Here is a 20842-nt window from a genome sequence, read left to right as displayed (position 1 = left end):
TAATATTATTATTATTATTATTATTATTATTATTATTATTATTTAAGATAAAAATTAACCAAAGTGGTGGTGGTGTTTTTAAAAAAACCTACCTCAAACCTACCTGGGCTCTCTCTGGTATCAAATTTTGGCTCCTTTTTTTGCTTTGTTTTATTTATTTCTCTCATAAAATTCAATTTAATTTTTACCTTGTTTATTAAAAAAAAGTTTGCTTGTTTTTAAAAATTCTACCTCAAAGCGGTTTGCAAAAAAAGGACAAAACAATAAATTGAGTTATTTTTCTTTTCTTTTTACAACGGTGCTTTAAAAACATACGGAAAGTTAAAACAGATTTTTAAAAAGCCCACCCCATCATTTTGAAGCACCTGGCTAGTTTTGCCCAAATGGAAATGTTTTTAAGCGGGGGCTGAAAGGAAAGGAAGACCTGGAGGGCACCAGGTTGGCAAAGGCTGCTCCAGAGAGAGGGGAATGGGAACTACGTACATGCTAGAGCTGCTTGCTTGCAAGTCTGTTTTCATTTCGCCAGGCTAATCTCCAATCCCCCTGAAAGATTTTGAAAGCAAAGCTGGCTGCTGAACTTCCCTGATTATTTTCAGCCTCCAAGGAACAGAAGAACCGCCGGCATCAAGGAAATTTCCTCCTCGCACAGCATCTTTCCTCACAATGCTCCTGATTAGTTTTACTGAACTGCCTCTTGCCTGGTTCTTGCGCTTTGGTGGGGGAAGTATTTTTGATTGCTTGGTGTTCCCAAATTCACAGGTGACCTTAACGGGAAAAATTCAATTTCATCAGGTAGCAGACAACCTGACAGTGTAATTGTCTCTATCAGGGAATGACAACTTTAAAATTTTGAGAGTCCGTTCTGTTCCCTATGCTTCCATTTCTTACAAATCTGTGAGAGGCCATGTAGCATAGTGGTTACAAACCCAAACTAGGACTGGGAAGAACTGGATTCAAATTCCCACTTGCTTGGTGACATTGTTTGGAACACTATCTCTCAACCTCACAAGGTTGTTGTGGCAGCGGGGGGTGGGGTGGAGAGACAGACATTATTGAGCTCCTTGGAGAAAATGTGGGACATAAATAAGAATGAGGCTGGGGAACAAATTTGATTCAGTTTTCATTTTAAAACAAATTACAACATTTGCCCTTACAAGGCAAAACATATGAGAACCAAAGCACAGCCATCCTTCAAAATTCACACTTATCCAAATTTTGTGATGCGGGTCTCCAAATACATAGCATTTCCCAAAATGCATATACTTTTGGAAATTGTACATGACAATATTTAATCAGAATAACATACAAAAATGCATTAAGTTAGGGGAAAGTAACATTTGTTACTTTCGAGACAGACGGATGCCAGCAAGTTCAAATGCAAAGCTGCATATAAAAATGTGCTTATTAGGAGAAATTTGCACTAAAACGCTGATTAATTTTCATCAGGACTTAAAATATAGATATTCACATATTTCTGTAGCAATGTGGAGAAGTGAATTTAAAATTGGAAAATGAGAAACTAAGAAAACCGAAAGTGAAAGATCCTTTAATCCCTAAATAAGAATGAACTATGATAAAACTATTTTAAGTCTCCCTACATTCTCGCTCCTTCTTTTAACTTGAAGCAGATGTGGCATCCTTGTGATCATCTTTGCTGCTGTGAAAATAGGCTCTGATCAAGCATTGACCCACTATATTTAGGTTTCTTTTGCGTTCCCTGCCGTTTTCTGTTCTGAAGTTTTCCTACTTTCACCTCCACCTGCTTCCAAGGTGTAATAAATTTTTCATGCCACAGCTCAAGCTGCTAAAGCAAAATGCAGTTATGTTTTTAACTGTCAGCAGGTGACAGTCTTGCTTTATTAGCCTTTGCTGTTAATGCTTCCCTGGTCGGCATCAATTTTTCAGCCCGTGACCTAGAAAAATAAAAAGATGGGGAAGAAATCTCACCTGCCAAAATCTGGAATTTGGGACTGCTATTAAAGGCACACGAGTCATTAAAAATTAGTCGATTTTGGGAGCTGTCAAAGCCTTTGCCATCTAAGACTGGCCATTTTTATGGCTGGTTTTGCAGGATACGTACAGTACTTAGCTTTTTATGATTGTAATTTTGTGTGCTATCGATAATAGTCAGTAGGTGGCGGTGATGAGGCCTCTGCCATGGCTTTGCAACATCATTAAATTGCAAGAGAAAGGTGGTGATAGGGAACCAAGTCATCTTTATTGTAACACACTCTGCTTGGACTGGATGCTTGTCTAATGTCAATGGACTGGGAGTTCCAGTGGTCTGAACTGCAAGTTTGCCTTTTGTTGTTGTTGGCATTTGGCAATAACAGAAGTTCCTTTAGAAACACAATTTACGAAGACACATAATCTAGTCTCTAGAAACTTGCTGTAACAAGAAAACACTGCTTCTGTATGTAGGTTTTTTTAAAAATATATTTTTATTAATTTAAAATAAATACATTTATGAAAAAACAGACGTACATACAAGTAAACAAACAAATAACAGAAAAATCAAACAAACCACCACACCATAAGATACAAGAAGATTAATATAATTATCATCATATATACTCCTGATACTGAACACAACTATAAAACTTAGAGAGAAGAAATTTAAAACTGACTTCCAATTAATCTCACTGTACTTTATCTATCCATTACTTTATACCGCAGTTGCATATTTCTTATATAGTTTCTTTTTACCTCCCTATGAACTTATATTTATACAATACAGGGCTCAGTCTAATTCTGCCAAGATGTTTCCTTTTATTCTGTAGTTTTCTAAATATTCTTTAAAGATTCCCCAATCCTTCTAGACATTTTGTTTTGATTGGCCTCTGCTGTATGTAGGTTTTATTTTATTTGTTTTTTTTATCTTATATTTTATAAATGTAAATCCAGTTTTTCCCCTTTTAAGTTTTTTTGGGCACCCCCAAGAGAGTGACAAACCTCATCTTAAAAAGTAGAGACATCACCTTGCCAACAAAGGTCCGTAGTGATGTATGGAAGTGAGAGCTGGACCATAAAGAAGGCTGATCGCCGAAGAATTGATGTTTCTGAATTCTGGTGCTGGAGGAGACTCTTGAGAGTCCCATGGACTGCAAGAAGATCCAACCTCTCCATTCTGAAGGAAATCAGCCCTGAGTGCTCACTGGAAGGACAGATCCTGAAGCTGAGGCTCCAAGACTTTGGCCACCTCATGAGAAGAGAAGACTCCCTGGAAAAGACCCTGATGCTGGGAAAGATGGAGGGCGCAAGGAGAAGTGACAACAGAGGACGAGATGGTGGGACAGTGTTCTCGAAGCTACCAGCACCTGGCTTGTTCTCGAAGTTACCAGCACCTGGCTTGAGAGCAGTACATGTGAAAAGGATCTAGGAGTCTTGGTTGACCACAAACTTGACATGAGCCAACAGTGTGACGCGGCAGCTAAAAAAGCCAATGCAATTCTGGGCTGCATCAATAGGAGTATTGCATCTAGATCAAGGGAAGTAATAGTGCCACTGTATTCTGCTCTGGTCAGACCTCACCTGGAGTACTGTGTCCAGTTCTGGGCACCACAGTTCAAGAAGGACACTGACAAACTGGAACGTGTCCAGAGGAGGGCAACCAAAATGGTCCAAGGCCTGGAAACGATGCCTTATGAGGAACGGCTAAGGGAGCTGGGCATGTTTGGCCTGGAGAAGAGGAGGTTAAGGGGTGATATGATAGCCATGTTCAAATATATAAAAGGATGTCACATAGAGGAGGGAGAAAGGTTGTTTTCTGCTGCTCCAGAGAAGCGGACACGGAGCAATGGTTCCAAACTACAAGAAAGAAGATTCCACCTAAACATTAGGAAGAACTTCCTGAGAGTAAGAGCTGTTCGACAGTGGAATTTGCTGCCAAGGAGTGTGGTGGAGTCTCCTTCTTTGGAGGTCTTTAAGCAGAGGCTTGACAACCATATGTCAGGAGTGCTCTGATGGTGTTTCCTGCTTGGCAGGGGGTTGGACTCGATGGCCCTTGTGGTCTCTTCCAACTCTAGGATTCTATTCTATTCTATTCTATTCTATTCTATTCTAGTCTATGAACATGAGTCTGACCAAACTGCGGGAGGCAGTGGAAGACAGGAGGGCCTGGCGTGTTCTGGTCCAGGGGGTCACCAAGAGGCGGACACGACTAAACGACTCAACAACAACAACAACAAGAAGAGAGTGGGGCCCTAAGCTATTGCTTGTTTACTTATAGGTAAATCAGGCACTGACATGGGCCAGATCGCTGAGCAAGGAAGGGATCCGCTCGCAGAAAGGGCTGTTTGACTGGGGAAAGCAGTTGCAGCGAGAGAAGGCTTGGACTCGGCGCCCAGCCGACGCAGCGAGCGGAACGTTTCTACGCGCATCCGGAGCGTGGGGGAGGCAGGTCCGTCGCCGCACCGGTCCCCCATTGCACTTCCGGTTAGACTAGGCCTCGGTCGCAGCCTCGGGCCTCTCGTCGTTGTCGCCTGGAACCGAAACCGGGATGCGGCTGCTGTGCGGCGGGCTTCGTTTTCTGCTGAGGCCGGGGATCCGCCGCGGACCCGACCGGCCCGCCTACCAGCAGGGCCAGAGCCCCACGCCTCGCACCCGAGAGTACTTCTATTACATCGACCACCAGGGACAGGTATGGCGTGCTGGGGGGGGGCAGGGAGAGGAGGGTCATGGGGCTGCCCCCTAGAAAGGTGCTGAGGCTTATCACGGCCCAGCAAGCCCGATAGGACGGTCGGGCCCGTTATTTCGTATATATGTAAAAGGATGGCAATGGAGGGGTATAATAATAGTAGTAGTAGTAGTAATAATAATACAACAACAACAACAACAACAACAACAACAACAATCTAATAATAATTAATAATTAAGGTATACCGGGCCAAGGCCGTTTAGGGCTTCAAAGGTCAACACCAACACTTTGAATTGTATAGGAAGAGAGGTCTCCCAGGAATCGCTGTATGCATGTATGCATTTGAGTACAGTGGTACCTCGGGTTACATATGCTTCAGATTGCATACGCTTCAGGTTACAGACTCCGCTAACCCAGAAATAGTACCTCGGGTTAAGAACTTTGCTTCAGGATGAGATGAGAACAGAAATCGTGCTCCGGCGGCGCGGCGGCAGCAGGAAGCCCCATTAGCTAAAGTGGTGCTTCAGGTTGAGAACAGTTTCAGGTTAAGTATGGACCTCCGGAACGAATTAAGTACTTAACCCGAGGTACCACTGTATTTATTTATTTATTTGATTGCACTTATTTAATAATAACAAAGAGTCGGTCACGAAGAGTCGGACACGACTAAATGACTAAACAACAACAACAACATTTAACAACAACCATAATAATAATAATTAATAATTTATTACAGTGGTACCTCTGGACGCGAATGGGATCCGTTCCCGGAGCCCCGTTCCCAATTTGAGCAGAACGCAACCCGTGTCTGCACGTGTGCACGGGTCGCGATTCGCCGCTTCTGCGCATGCGCGTGACGTCATTTTGAGCATCTGCACAGGCGCGAGCAGCGAAACCCAGAAGTAACCCGTTCCGTTACTTCCGGGTCACCACGGAACGCAACCTGAAAACACTCAACCTAAAGCATATTTAAGCCAAGGTATGACTGTATTTCTACCCCGCCCATCTGGCTGGGTTTCCCCAGCTACTCTGGGCAGCTTCCAACAAAAGATTAAAAATACATTAAAACAGCAGTCATTAAATCTTCCCTAAACAGGGCTGCCTTCAGATGTCTTCTAAATGTCATATAGTTGTTTATTTCCTTGACATCTGGTGGGAGGGTGTTCCACAGGCAGGTGCCACTACCGAGAAGGCCCTCTGCCTGGTTTCCTGTAACCTCACTTCTCACAGGGAGGGAACCGCCAGAAGACCCTCGGAGGTGGACAGCCATTTGTGGCATCATGTTTAGCTGATGGAATTATCACAGTGATGCAAACCAGATATCGCCCAGCCCTACTGTTCATATCTCAGTCCGAGCTCCTGCCAACCTAGCAATTCGAAAGCACGTCAAAGTGCAAGTAGATAAATAGGTACCGTTCCGGCAGGAAGGTAAACGGCGTTTCCGTGCGCTGCTCTGGTTCATCAGAAGCGGCTTAGTCATGCTGGCCACAGGACCCGGAAGCTGTAGACCGGCTCCCTCGGCCAATAAGAAGAAGAAGAAGAAGAAGAAGAAGAGGAGGAGTTTGGATTTGCTATACCGCTTTATCACTACCCTAAGGAGTCTCAAAGCAGCTAACGACCTCCTTTTCCCTTCCTCCCCTACAACAAACACTCTGTGAGGTGAGTGGGGCTGAGAGACTTCAGAGAAGTGTGACTGGCCCAAGGTCACCCAGCAGCTGCAGGTGGAGGAGCGGGGAATCGAACCCGGTTCACCAGATGACAGGTCCACCACTCTTAACCACTACACCACACTGGCGAGATGAGCACCGCAACCCCAGAGTCGGTCACGACTGGACCTAATGGTCAGGGGTCCCTTTACTTTTTACTGTTCACATCTGCATAGCTCCATCCTTATGATGCATCTTGATGTTTCGCTGATGAAATACCGCAATGCTGAAAGCCAGATATCGCCCAGCTGTAGTGCAGGGTTCTCCTTTTCATGGCAGCCCAATGTTAATAGCCACCTCTAGCGCAGATCTCTGCCGGTTGAGTGGCAGATGCATGGTGTGCCTGGAAAGTGCCGCTTGGCATCGCGCCAAGCCTTGGGGCTGTTTGGGCCTATTTTTAATCCATTAGCATTAACTGCCGATTCACGTAGTCGCCTCCACTGCATTAATGGTGTATCGAATTAGTGCTGAATGAATCATTATGGGGGAGATTAGGAGTTGTAATTAGTGTTAAAAGAGGAGTTCGTGGCCGCCCTGTTGCTCTGGACTGATCTGGAAATTAGCAGTCCTCAAGAATGTGGGAGCTCTGAGTTGCAAACAGCTCCATTGTTGGCATTCGCCAGGCAGTGAATAGCCCTTTAGGAAGCTGCTTGACCCTTAACCTTTGCTCAGTGTCTGTCTATCCAGAGCCCAATATTACCGTGCTTTAGATAATATGATGGAAGCCAAATTAAGGTGCAGGGGTGGTGTTGGCTGAGCCATTTTGAAGCCCTTTGTCTCTTTGAGGCATCCAGTGACCCAGTTCTCTCATAATGCTAAGCCATGGTTTGTCTTAATTGGGGTTTGTTCAGCTGTTTATCAGCTCCATCTGGTACACAGGATGAGACCCTGCCTGCCCGCAGACTGTCTCGCCAGAGTGGTGCATGCTCTAGTTATCTCCCGCTTGGACTACTGCAATGCGCTCTATGTGGGGCTACCTTTGAAGGTGACCCGGAAACTACAACCAATCCAGAATGCGGCAGCTAGACTGGTGACTGGGAGCAGCAACCGAAACTATGTAACACCGGTCTTGAAAGACCTACACTGGCTCCCAGTACATTTCCGAGCACAATTCAAAGTGTTGGTCCTGACCTTTAAAGCCCTAAACGGCCTCGGTCCAGTATACCTGAAGGAGCGTCTCCTCCCCCATCGTTCTGCCCGGACACTGAGGTCCAGCTCCGAGGGCATTCTGGTGGTTCCCTCGCTGTGAGAAGCCAAGTTACAGGGAAGCAGGCAGAGGGCCTTCTTGGTAGTGGCACCTGCCCTGTGGAACGCCCTCCCACCAGATGTCAAAGAGAAAAATAACTACCAAACTTTTAGAAGACATCTGAAGGCAGCCCTGCTTAGGGAAGCTTTTAATGTTTAATAAGTTACTGTATTTTAGTGTTCTGTTGGAAGCCGCCCAGAGTGGCTGGGGAAACCCAGCCCAGATGGGCGGGGTATAAATAATAAATTATTATTATTATTAAATTACAAGTTGACAATGAAGCAAAGGGAGAAGAGAAAGGTGGTGCTGGGCAAACTGTGAGCTGTGTGGGCCTGGGTCTCTTGACGGTACTAGTGTGTGGCTCCTAACTAGTGCTATTTTTCTAGAAAAAGAGGTGCCAGAACTCGCCATGAACACCTCCCTGGTTCTCTTATACAGTGGTACCTTGGTCATCGAACTTAATCCGTTCTGTCTGACTCCCAGAACCGTTCGGATACCAAAGCACAGTGTGCTGGTCCCGGGGGCTAACCATGAGGTGAGGTCCGAGTCCAGTCCGAGGTCGAGGGTGCAGTATTGAGGCAGTCCGTAAAAGTTGAAGTTGGGTCCAAGGCAGGGAGTCAGGTGAGGTCAGGAGCTCCGGCAGAACAGCAGGACAGGGTGCAGGCAGGAACAGGCTACCAACAGTGCTGCTCCCGCAACCTGGGACTGGGGCTGGCTGGCTTTTATCTGCCCCGAGGCATAGGGTGGCCCCGATCCTCTGGTGACTCGCCTCTCCTGGCCTGGAGGCGAGCACTCCTCCTGCCGGAACTTAGTTCCCTCTGCCTCTCTGCCCTGAGCGTCTGCAGCTCAGGAGAGGCTGGAGGGTTACCAGACCCAGAGGCAACCTCAGCTTCCCCTGACGGGGCTGAGAGTGGAGCACCTGCCGGCAATGGGTCCTCCATCCCCTCAGGAGCCAGAGCAGACTCAGCTGGTGCCTGCACCTGAGGATCCAGCACAGGTGAGGACCCTTCAGGCTCCATGCCCCAGCCCCGGCTCAGCTGGTTCTGGAGGTGGGGAATCCTGTGCAGGCTGGGATTCCTCAGGTTCAGCCTCTGAATCCGATTCCCAGGCCATCACACACAGATTCTGATTGGCTGCAGAAGCTTCCTGCACTCAATCGGAAGCTGCGTTGGACGTTCGGCTTCCAAAAAACGTTCACTAACTGGAACACTTACTTCCAGGTTTGCGGTGTTTGGGAGACGATTTGTTCTGGAGCCAAGCCGTTCGACAAGCAAAGTACCACTGTCTTGGCGATGTCACCCATCTGAGAGGCGCCAGAAGGCGAGTTCCGGCTGAAATAAAGCCCTGCCCATAACAATCCTACCCCAAATGTGTTTTGAGTTGGGTGGCAATACTTTCCTACTAAATGTGCTGTCGTCTCAGAACCACTTCCAGCCACTAAGTTGTGCAGGATGCATTGTGTGGATCTGTACAGATCTTGCCATGCTGACTGTTTCAGAAGAAGCCCACATCTGCTGCAACCTTCTTCAGTCCAGTTTTGGACAGCTCAGTGATGGCAAGACATGGCTCAGGTTGCAAGTGAGGTCCAAGGTGAAGCCAATTGAGAAGGTTGCTGGACTCAGCAGGTATCATCAACTTAGCTGTGCGATCCAGGCTGAGAGTCTTTGGTTCCACCTTGAGCGGTGGAGCTCTCTGGTCCTTCAGCTACACCCATACAGCCCTCCCTACCCTGCCTGCCTTGAATAGTTGTGTTTTACCAGACTGTCTGCTCATCATCCTGTTTCTTTCTTCTCCTCCTCCCAATCCCTCCTCCGGCAACCCTGCGCAGCTTTTCCTGGACGATGCCAAAGTCAAGAACTTCATCACGTGTTTCAAAGGTAATGTCCACCTACTCTGTCCCAGCTGTCTGCACGGCTCCTCCATGTATGCCCCGCGGAGGACCTTAAGGTCCATAAATAGCAACACCCTCGAGGTCCCGGGCCCTAAGGAAGTCAGATTAGCCTCAACCAGAGCCAGGGCCTTTTCAACACTGGCTCCAGCCTGGTGGAACGCTCTGTCTCATGAGACCAGGGCCCTGCAAGATCTGATTTCTTTCCGCAGGGTCTGTAAGACAGAGTTGTTCCGCCTGGCCTTTGGCTTGGAATCAACTTGATCCACTTCCCCTCTTTCCTTTTTCCTTTCTCCTTCTGTGATGGAACTCTTATTTGGGGATTTCCCTGGCTTTTTTCTGGCCCACGTAGGACCAGTCTGGATAGTTGGCCTTGGTGAAGATATGATGTTTTCATCCCCAAAAGGTTTTTGATTTGAGTTTCTACTGAAATGAGGCTGCATTTTAATGTTGTATTTTAATCTTGTTTTTAAGTTGTATGTTAATCAATTGTTTTTATACCTGGTGTTAGCCGCCCTGAGCCCGGTCTTGGCTGGGGAGGGCGGGATATAAATAAAATTGATGATGATGATGATGATGAAGAAGGCACCCATCCCTTCTTGAGCCAGCTGAGCAGGGTCAGTGGTCACCATCACGGGAGCAGAAACAAATTGCACATGGCGGGCTTGACTCTTCCAAGTCATCATTGATAGTGGTGGATGCCTGGTGCCAATTAGGTAACCAAACAAACCCCTGTGTTGCATAGAGAACGTCAGCAATGTCTCGGCAACACAATGACCATGTACATACGCAATAGACAATCTTTATAGAATTCCTTCAAACCATAACAAGTACAAAATGAAATCTTTAGTCTCTGAAAATCTTTAAATGAAGCGAGGTACCAGACTTTGTACGATGTAAGACAAGCTGTGAAGCTTTGTGTATTCAGCAAATATGATGTCCAACACTGAACAATGATTCCGGATATTGACTACTGTGTTTCGTAGAATTCTTTGTCAGCGTGGTGGGAGGTTATAGAATTGCTTCATAAACCCATCTTATTTTGAATGAATATATGTAAATGAAAATATCAAATGCTGTGGAACAGTGCTCATGTAATAATGTAGTCACTGTTCAGTGTTGGACATCATATTCATTTAAAGATTTTCAGAGGCTTTGAGACTAAAGATTTCATTTTGTTATGGTTTGAAGGAATTCTATAAAGATTGTCTATGGCGTATGTACATGGTCATCGTGTTGCCGAGACATAGCTGACGTTCTCTATGCAACACAGGGGTTTGAAGATTGTCTATGGCGTATGTACATGGTCATCGTGTTGCCGAGACATTGGTGCCGATTAGTGAGGCAGAAGACAGGGAGCCCCCCAGGAGGTGGAACCAGAGACACGCAGAGCCAACTGTCTGTAGTTTTGCCCCAATCCTCCTCCTCCCTGATGAGTATTATAGGGGGCAACACTGAGATTGAGGAGGAGGCGGAGGAAACTGACACGCAGGACCCCCCCCCCGACTTGTTGTAAGAAAGAATGGATTCCTTTGGAAGGTGGGGGGCTCTCCTTCGTTAAGAGTTTTTTAAACAGAGGTTGGATAGCCACCTGTCAGGGATTCTGTGGTTCCGGCATTGGGGGCTGGACTAGTTGACCCTCAGAGTCCCTTCCAGCTCGACAGTTCTTTGATTTTAAGAAGGCACGCAGCTGTGAGGCTGAGATTGGTGGGGCAGCGCCCCATTCATCCAAACAGAGCAGACTTCCTTGGTTGTTAACGTTGCTCTAGCACATTAATGTTTCTCTAGCACAGTGCCTGAGGCGCTGTCAATTCCTCCAGGACTGCATCTAACCACTTTTTAAAGGTGGCGCTGTGGGTTAAACCACAGAGCCTAGGGCTTGCCGATCAGAAGGTTGGCGGTTCGAATCCCCGCGACGGGGTGAGCTCCCGTTGCTCGGCCCCTGCTCCTGCCAACCTAGCAGTTCGAAAGCACATCAAAGTGCAAGTAGATCAATAGGTACCGCTCCAGCAGGAAGGTAAACGGCGTTTCCGTGCGCTGCTCTGGTTTCACCAGAAGCGGCTTTGTCATGCTGGCCACATGACCCGGAAGCTGTACGCCGGCTCCCTCGGCCAGTAAAGCGAGATGAGCGCCGCAACCCCAGAGTCGGCCACAACTGGACCTAACAGTCAGGGGTCCCTTTACCTTTAAGTTGGTTTTAACTACGCGTTGCATGAAGGGTGTCGTGGGCTGGCCTGAGGTTCAGCTTCCTTTTGACAGCAAATTGCAAGGAGGGAGTGGTTGTGTGAGTTGAAGAACACTTTCGCCTGTGACTTTTGTTCCTCGGGGGGGGGGACTTTTTCAAGCAGGTTATGCAAGCTCTGGCAGGTGCTTCTGAGCAGATGGTCCCTGTCCCCCCCCCCGGAATAGTCAACGGTTGTGTAAGTGAGATCTCCTGGTGAGAATTAGAGGATCCTCTGCTAAGCCATTGCATGATCCTGAAAATCCCCGCTTGGAGACTTTTTATCTTCTCCGGAGCTGCACTCATCCCCTCCAGTGTTCCTGTGTTAAGACCAGCCGGCGTAATCTTTAATCGGTATTAAAACCCCAGGCCGGCGCACCACCAGGCCTTGCAAGGCCGAGGCATTGAAGTGGTGCTCCACCCCTGGGGGCAAATGAGGCTGGCGAGATTGCTCCACATCTAGGGTGGGGTTTGAGGGAGAACACCATGTTTGCAGGATGCTCTCCTGCCAGCGCCATTCTTTTCCCTGTCCTCCGAGCTGAGCGCCAGATGTTCCTCTGCCAAACCTCACAATATGCCTTGACCTCCCCATTTCCTCATGCCGGCTTTTGCTAATCCGGAACCCTCCCATAATTGTTCACGGTAGTCAACATTTGCTGTAGCAAATCTCCAGCTAAATGAGGCCTTTGGGGGCAATAAGGTCCAGTGATGTTTCCCCCCATCAGCTGGCAAATAGGACCCAGGCTTCAAACTGCCTCTGCCCCCCCCCCTTTCCCCACACATTCTTCTCCCTGGGGCTAAGATCCATTGCGCATTGGTTGAGCGCATCAATCAGCCTCCTGGTGGCATGTGTTACCATGCAGTTGTAGCACTGCACTAGGCAATAATAATAATAATAATAATAATAATTTATTATTTATACCCCACCCATCTGGCTGGGTTTCCCCAGCCACTCTGGGCGTCTTCCAACAAAACACTAAAATACAATAACCTATTAAACATTAAAAGCTTCCCTAAACAGGGCTGCCTTAAGATGTCAGGTAGTTGTATCTTTCCTTGACATCTGGTGGGAGGGTGTTCCACAGCGAGGGTGCCACCACCGAGAAGGCCCTCTGCCTGGTTCCCTGTAACTTGGCTTCTCGCAGCGAGGGAACCACCAGAAGGCCCTCAGCGCTGGACCTCAGTGTCCGGGCAGAACAATGGAGGTGGAGACGCTCCTTCAGATATACTGGACCGAGGCCATTTAGGGCTTTCAAGGTCAGCACCAACACTTTGAATTTTGCTCGGAAACGTACTGGGAGCCAGTGTAGGCCTTTCAGGACTGGTGTTATGTGGTCTCAGCGGCCGCTCCCAGTCCCCAGTCTAGCTGCCGCATTCTGGATTAGTTGTAGTTCTAGTTGGGCTAGATATGCTGGTGTAATGTTTGGTATAAGGCAGCTTTCTGTGTTGCTTTCCTTCCATCCCTCGGTTAGTCACACCCTACATCAGTCACAGAGGAAAAGACCCTTATCAGATGGAAGACCTAATTGGAAAAGCGTGTGATAGAATTTGTTTTTTAAAATTAATACTTCCACTCAAACCTTTTTATTTTGACAAAGTAATAATCATAAATAAATAAGAATAAAAATGTGTACCCCACTACTAAGACCATTCCATTGTAACTATCCAACCTCCCAAAATTTCAGCACCTCTTGACCCCTTTCCATTTTAACAGTACAAATACTACAAACACCTTCCATATCTCCTCAGAATCATTTCTTCTGCGTATTCCCCGTCTTACCTTAATGGCACATGTTAACTTATCATTAATAGCTGTATCCCACACTCCTTTATACAATTCTTCCATTTTATATTCTGCCTGCCCCTTCCACTTCCAAGCTGTCATAATTTGTGCAGCTGTCAATAAATTTGTGAGCAGGTCCTTCATAGCCTCCGAACCTTCCACCCCATTCTAAATTGATAATACACTCAAATCTTCTTCCCTTACAAAAAAAAACAAACAACATAGAAACCAATGGGGTGGCAAGGAAAGTGTTTTTGCTTTGAGAAATGGCCAGTCCTAATGTGGGTCACTTGGGTGCCAGGAAGTATCTTCTGGGTGGCCCTGGGTGGCGTAAACGTATGCCAGGATCTAGTTACACGTAGGTAGCCGTGCTGGTCTGCCATAGTCGAAACAAAATTAAATAATTCCTTCCAGTAGCACCTTAGAGACCAGCTAAGTTTGTTATTGGTATGAGCTTTCGTGTGCATGCATGAAGTCTGAAGAAGTGTGTATGCTCACAAAAGCTCGTACCAATAAACTTAGTTGGTCTCTAAGGTGCTACTGGAAGGAATTTTTTTTATTATGCCACGATCGACCTTCCTTGGGAGAACCTCAGGGTTCAATTTATATCAGAAGCTTGGAAGGATTGGTAGAAATGTGTGAGAAAGTGGCGGTATATTGTTGTTTAGTTGTTTAGTCGTGTCCGCCTCTTCGTGACCGCCTGGGCCAGAGCACGCCTGGCCCTCCTGTCTTCCACTGCCTCCCGCAGTTTGGTCAAACTCATGCTGGTATCTTCGAGAACACTGTCCCACCATCTTGTCCTCTGTCGTCCCCTTCTCCTTGTGCCCTCCATCTTTCCCAACATCAGGGTCTTTTCCAGGGAGTCTTCTCTTCTCATGAGGTGGCCAAAGTCTTGGAGCCTCAGCTTCAGGATCTTCCTTCCAGTGAGCACTCAGGGCTTATTTCCTTCAGAATGGAGAGGTTTGATCTTCTTGCAGTCCATGGGACTCTCAAGAGTCTCCTTCAGCACCAGAATTCAAAAGCATCAATTCTTCAGCGATCAGCCTTCTTTATGGTCCAGCTTTCACTTCCATACATCACTACTGGGAAAACCATAACTTTAACTATACAGTGGTACCTCGGGTTAAGTAATTAATTCGTTCCAGAGGTCTGTTCTTAACCTGAAACTGTTCTTAACCTGAAGCAGCACTTTAGCTAATGGGGCCTCCTGCTGTTGCCGCGCCGTCGGAGCACGATTTCTGTTCTCATCCTGAAGCAAAGTCCTTAACCCGAGGTACTATTTCTGGGTTAGCGGAGTCTGTAACCTGAAGCGTATGTAACCCGAGGTACCACTGTACGGACCTTTGTTGGCAAGGTGATGTCTCTGCTTTCTGCTTTCTAAGATGCTGGAGGTATATACAAACCTACATTTAAAACCGAACCAGGAATTGCAATAGTTCTTGCTGAATGAGCCCGCATCCCCCCCGCCGCCTTCTTGTCTTTGGGTGGGCTGTCCATTCCCACCCCCCACCCCTCGTTTCATCTTCCAATGCACCAGTTGTAACTGTGAGCAGTAAAGAGTTCATTTTTTTAAAAGGGGAGGAGAAAGAGAATGAAAGTGCTTGCAAGCTGGTGTGCCCCCGACTCCTGCGGTTTGCCTCCTGCCTGGGGGTCGGATGCAGGTCAGAGGCAGAGCAACCCCCCCCCCAAGACGATCTGCACTGCAGAGGGATGCTGTCACTGCGCCATGTCTCCACTTCCGCAGGAGCATCGTCAGCAGCGCTTGCCTCCTGCCGCACATCGTTCCTCTTCAAAAGTGACATGTCCCAGGACAGCCGTGGCCCAGTGGGGGGAGGAGTGGAGCCAAAACGCTTTTCAAGAGCCCCCAGTTCAGATTTGCCATTCCTATGTTCTCTCTCCTCCAGCCACTGCTTAACGTCTCAACCCTCACCTTCCTCGTCTCATTAAAAATCATAGCTAAGTGGGATTCAGGGCTGTGCTTCCAGCTAGCACACAGTCGCCTGGGTTTAAGACCGCTCCGATTTGAAGATCCGGGGGCAGGAATCTCCTTTCCCGCTTGCGAAACATCCCTGCCAAATCCACGTGGGATTTTGCACCGTCACATAACGTGATGAGCTTGGGATCGGGTTTGTGCGAGCTGCATCCTTCCTTCTCCCCACCGATTTCAGTTTGGACTCTTTCACACACACACACATACCCCAACCACCGCCTCGTTTCCAGAGTAGCTCCCAGCAAAACAAACAAAACACGCACGGCGTGTGCCTGTTTGCATCTTAATTTCCTTCCACCAATTACGCGGCTGCACCTGCGCTATTAATAACTCAGATTTACGACTCTTCCCACCTGCCTGTGTTCTGAGGCTCGCGCTTGTAAATGCCGCTGGGTCCGCTGCCTCCGGGTCGCAGTTGTTTGGGCTGAATGCCAAAGAGAAACAGAACATCCAAATGGTTTGCCAAGGAAGCGCGCAGCGAAGAAACAGCCTTCTGAGCTCAAAATAAACGAAGCCGATGGCCAAGGTGTTTGGCTTACGTGCTGTTTTGATTAAGTCACGTTCTGCATGCATTCCTTGGGCGAGAGCTGGTGCTTGAGGGTTGCTCCACACATGCGTCTGTGCTGGCCCCAGGGGTAACCCAAGAAACACGGTCCAGGTCCAGTCCAGAATCCAAAGGTTCCACTAGGAGTCAGTCCGACAGGGTCAAGGCAGGACACGAGGCAGGAAACCAGGCAAGGACAGGTACAGGATCTGGCATACAGCAGTGTTGCTCCCGCAACCTGGGGCAGGGTCCGACAGCCTTTTATTTTTGTCCTGAACCCCTGGCGACTCACCTCCCTGTTTCGCCCGAAGGTGAGCACTCCTGTGAGTCCTCAGGTCTCTCCTCTCAGACCTCAGTCTCTGCAGCTCGGGAGACGTTGGTAGGTTACTAGACCCAGGGGCCACCTCAGCCTCCCCTGACCCAACTGGTAGTGGAGCAGCTGTAAGTGATGGCCCAGCTGGAGGCAACGAGGTCATCCCTGCATCTGGAGCCAGGGCAGGCTCAGGCCCCTGACTTGGCCCAGCTGGTGCTTGTTGCAGGGACACCTGTGCAGACTGGGACTCTTCAGGATCAGGCCCCAGACTTGGTTCAGATCCGGTGCAGACTGAGGCCCCTCTGGTTCCGAGTCCGAGCCCGAGTCCCAGGTCATCACAGCACCTGCCTGACAGTAGGGCACAAATCGTGTCTTCTAGCCTCGGCCAACCTGGTGCCCTTCCGATGATTTGCACTGCAATGCCCAACAGCCCCAGCCAGCACAGGGGCTGGAGGGATTCTAGCCCAAAAATCTGAATGGCACATAGTTGCGAGAGGCTAGCCTAGACCTTTCTGGCATAGTTTTGCCGAGTTCCCAAACTCCTTAAATGAGCGCAACTCTCTGTCTTCCAAACACAAACCACACACGAGATGATGATGATGATTTATCATTTATGTGCCACCCATCTGATTGAGTTGCCCAGCCACTCTGGGCAGCTTCCAGCAAATTATAAAACCACCATAAAACATCACGCATTAAAAACTTCCCTATACAGGGCTGCCTTCAGATGCCTTCTAAAAGTCAGATAGTTGTTTATTTCCTTGACATGCTAAGACATCTCTTTAAGAAGGGGGGTGCCTTCAGTCTCTCAGATCCCTAAAGGCAAAACACACAAAATGTAATTGGAGAACAGATGGGTTTGTAAATGAAGGGATCCTGCAAAATGGTTGTGTTAGTTCTGTTCCGTCTAGGGCTGTTTGCTGCTTGGTGGATCAGTTCGAAGGAGCCAAACAGAGCATGGTTCAGCTTGCCTTCTCCTGAGCTACAGGCTGGCCTTGCCTGTGCTCTTTTCCTCAAGGAAATCAGAGCTGGGAGCACAACAGAGGATTCTTCATTTTGTCTATTTCAAGGGATGTTTGACCCCGGCCAGGGCCGGCCCATGCATTAGGCAAAGGGAAGCCATTTGCTTCGGGTGGTGGATCGACCTCCTCTGGGGCTGGATGAACAATTAAGCACGTGCTCTGGGCATCAAGGGAAGGGCAGGCACCGCAGAAATTTTCCACTGCCAGATTTTTAACCCGAATGATCACAAATTGCTCAACTGAGCGTTCATTTTCTCAGCTGAAGTATATTAAAAATCCCAACAGAGCAACTCTGCAACAAGGCAGGCTGGATGCCTTATCCTTACTAAGCATAGAAGCAGATACGTTATTGTCAGGGGCTCAGGAGCAGAGGCACAGGGAAGATGGGAGATGGAGAGCGAGGGCGAGGAATCAGAGGGCAGTGTAGGAGGAGACAGTGGTCCGAGGGATTCCATAAGCCTCTCCAGCGAATCGGAAGATTCACAGAAGGGAGCGCCAGTGGCCAGGGGCAGGGGGGTCCCAAGGGGAACGCCCCAGGAGCAAGGGGGAGCAGGGACTCCCAGAGTAGTAGTTGGAGATCAGGACCAGCTTCCCCACCAGAGCAGAGTGGGGGGGAAGGGTCCCAGGCATCGGGACCAGTACTTCCCCCACCAGGGAGAGAAGATGAGGCAGAGCTGACCACGCCTTCCTCGGAGAGTCGGACAACGGAGGGGAGGTCAGATCCGGCCAGTGTCACGGAAGAGGGAAGCAGTGATAGAAGCAGTGTAACGGTTAGGAGAAAGGTCACTGGGTTGGCGCGAGAAGCAAGTTCAAATGTACAGGAGCGCGGGACAGCAGAGAGTGAGGATTGGGAACCGGGTCCTAAAGCACGCCGGAGGCAAGGGGAGGAGCTAAGCGACTCAGCGTCGGAAGAGTCCAGGAAGGGCAATGCCCCAGAAGGCAGGAGGACCCAGAGGAGGAGAGAGCAGCACAGAAGGTGGAGCAGGGCTAGGATCTTAAACTGGTGCGGAAGGGGAAGTGATTCAGATAGGACTTCGCCGATCTAGAGTCTAACGTAGGGTTGCACGCTCTGGCTTTAAAATGGAAATTATACTTCAATAAAGACTTTTGTACATAATATCAGCCTGGCGTTGGTCCTCTGTGAGCTGGGACCTAGAGGCAGCCCTGACAGTTATGTAAGATTAGTTTTGAGGATCTGATCAAAGACCTTAGAAACAAGTGTGTGTGTGTGTGTGTGTGTGTGTGTGTGTGTGTATCAAATATAAAGTGGAAGTATACAAAAATAGAAGGACGCTCATCTTGCTTTACTGGCTGAGGGAGCCGGCGTACAGCTTCCTGGTCATGTGGCCAGCATGACTAAGCCACTTCTGGCGAACCAGAGCAGCGCACGGAAACGCCGTTTACCTTCCCGCCGGAGTGGTACCTATTTATCTACTTGCACTGGTGTGCTTTCAAACTGCTAGGTTGGCAGAAGCAGGGACCGAGCAACGGAGTGTTGCGGGGATTCGAACCACCGACATTCTAATCGGCAAGTCCTAGGCTCTGTGGTTTAACCCACAGCGCCACTCACATGTGCTGGTAGGAGATTGGAAACGCATCAACCAGCCCCCTTGCTTTCTCTCCCTCCCTCCTGCAGACAAGCAGTTCCTGGTCTTCTTCTTCAAGCAGCTCAAGCTGAACCAGAGCGGGCGCTACGAAGCCGCCTTCCCCTACCTCTCGCCCTGCGGCCGCGAGCAGAACTTTGTCCGATGCGACGACCGGCCGATCGTCTTCACCCACCTCCTGGAGGGAGCGTCGGGCGAGGAGCTGTTGTCTTACTGCGGCGGAGCAGACAAGCTGGCCGTGCCCTTCCAGCCCGAGAAGCTGCTGATGCTGCCTGAGAATGGGCGCCTCTACCACCCGGGCCCAGAGAAAGCTGGCGGCGTTGGGCTGGTGAAATCGGCCCTGGCCTTTGAGCTGAGCCCTTGCTTTGACTATGAGAAAGGGCCCAGCCAGGCGCCGACACATTTCCGCTGGCGTGACCGGCGCCATGCCCTCACGAATGAGCTGCTTCCATTTATCCGAAAGGACGAGGGAACCTAGAACCAGCGCTTGGAGTTGTTGGGTTTGCCAGCCTGTGAACTACATAGCCTTCTGGTTATGTGGGATGGTGTCCGTAGCTGGGGATGGTGGTGAGGAAAGGACAGTTCCCATTATCCCATGTGCCTTGTTGATCCAGGAAACCAATCTGATGAAGAATGGGAGATGGGACAGTTTGATCCATGGCTAGCCGCCATCTTGAGAAGGATTCTGAATGGAGTCTCTTGGAATAAAATTACTCTGTCTCTTATCCTCTAGGCCTGGTATATGTTTCATTTGTTCCACTGTCGAATGACTCTTACTGTCAGTAAATTTTTCCTGATGTTTAGTTGGGATTGCCTTCCTTTTTAAAAAATAAATATATTTTTATTAAATGATTTTAACAAAACAAATTATCAATCAAAATAACCAATTACATTTCCTCCCCTTTTTTATTCCCCCCTTCCCTCCCTCTCTCACCCGCTAAAGACTTCCCTCAGCTCCCCTCTCTGATTTGTTAGCACATACTATTCCCTACATGTTAAAAATGCCTTATCTGTCATATATTCTACTAATAAATTAGTGGATGTTTACTCAAAACCTGCCAAGGAGTCCAAATCATTTTGTTGTTTTTTTAGATAATCTGTAAACAGTTCCTTCTTCCTCGAAGTCACGATTGTCCTTCTCACGTAATTTATATGTCAACTTTGCCAGTTCCGCATAACTCATCAGTTTTTCCTGCCATTGCTCTTTCATTGGAGTTTCCTCATTCTTCCATCCTTGTGCTAACAAGACTCTGTTGTTGCATACATAAATAGATTCTTTGTTTTTCTTGGCAGGTCTCGTCCTAAAATCCCTAACAAAAATGCTTCTGGTTTCTTTACAAATGTCATTTTAAGCATTTTTTCCAATGCATTATATATCATCTCCCAGGGATTGCCTTCCTTATAATTTCATGGAATTGTAAGCGGGTGGCACTGTGGGTAAACAACAGAGCCTAGGGCTTGCCGATCAGAAGGTTCGAATCCCTGTGACGGGGTGAGCTCCCGTTGCTTGGTCCCTGCTCCTGCCCACCTAGCAGTTCAAAAGCATATCATGTGCAAGTAGATAAATAGGTACGGCTCCGGCGGGAAGGTAAACGGCGTTTCCGTGCGCTGCTCTGGTTCACCAGAAGCGGCTTAGTCATGCTGGCCACACGACCCGGAAGCTGTATGCCGGCTCCCTCGGCCAGTAAAGCGAGATGAGCACCACAACCCCAGAGTCGGCCACGACTGGACCTAATGGTCAGGGGTCCCTTTACCTTTACCTGCTCTGGAGCAGCAGAAAAGACGCTTGCTCCATCTTCCATGTGCCAGCCCTTGAGATATCGGAAGATGATTATCATATCACCTCAGTGGAGAAAACTTAATAATAATAATAATAATAATAATAATAA

At 48.3% G+C, this 20842-nt stretch overlaps 1 protein-coding gene and 1 long non-coding RNA gene across 2 annotated transcripts in view; both read left to right on the top strand.

Moving 5' to 3' along the window:
* LOC309349185 overlaps positions 1-859 on the top strand; it is a 1932-nt gene extending 1073 nt beyond the window's left edge. Inside the window, exon 2 of the long non-coding RNA XR_014159808.1 lies at positions 527-859. This is a non-coding gene — a long non-coding RNA (uncharacterized lncRNA). The remainder of the gene's footprint in view (positions 1-526) is intronic.
* A 3560-nt stretch (positions 860-4419) lies between these two features.
* On the top strand, positions 4420-19678 carry LOC309348971 (UPF0598 protein C8orf82). Its single transcript, XM_081874807.1, has 3 exons — positions 4420-4639; positions 9417-9465; positions 18986-19678. Exons 1-3 carry the CDS (start codon positions 4499-4501, stop codon positions 19429-19431), a joined length of 636 nt encoding a protein of 211 aa, XP_081730933.1. The 5' UTR covers positions 4420-4498; the 3' UTR covers positions 19432-19678.
* The last annotated feature ends 1164 nt before the right edge of the window (positions 19679-20842 follow it).

This window comes from Podarcis erhardii, assembly GCF_964252035.2.
Source record: "Podarcis erhardii genome assembly, chromosome: 8".
NCBI classification, from domain to species: Eukaryota; Metazoa; Chordata; class Lepidosauria; order Squamata; family Lacertidae; genus Podarcis; species Podarcis erhardii.
Note: the sequence above shows the minus strand (reverse complement) of the source record. Positions and strands in the feature narration are given on the sequence as shown.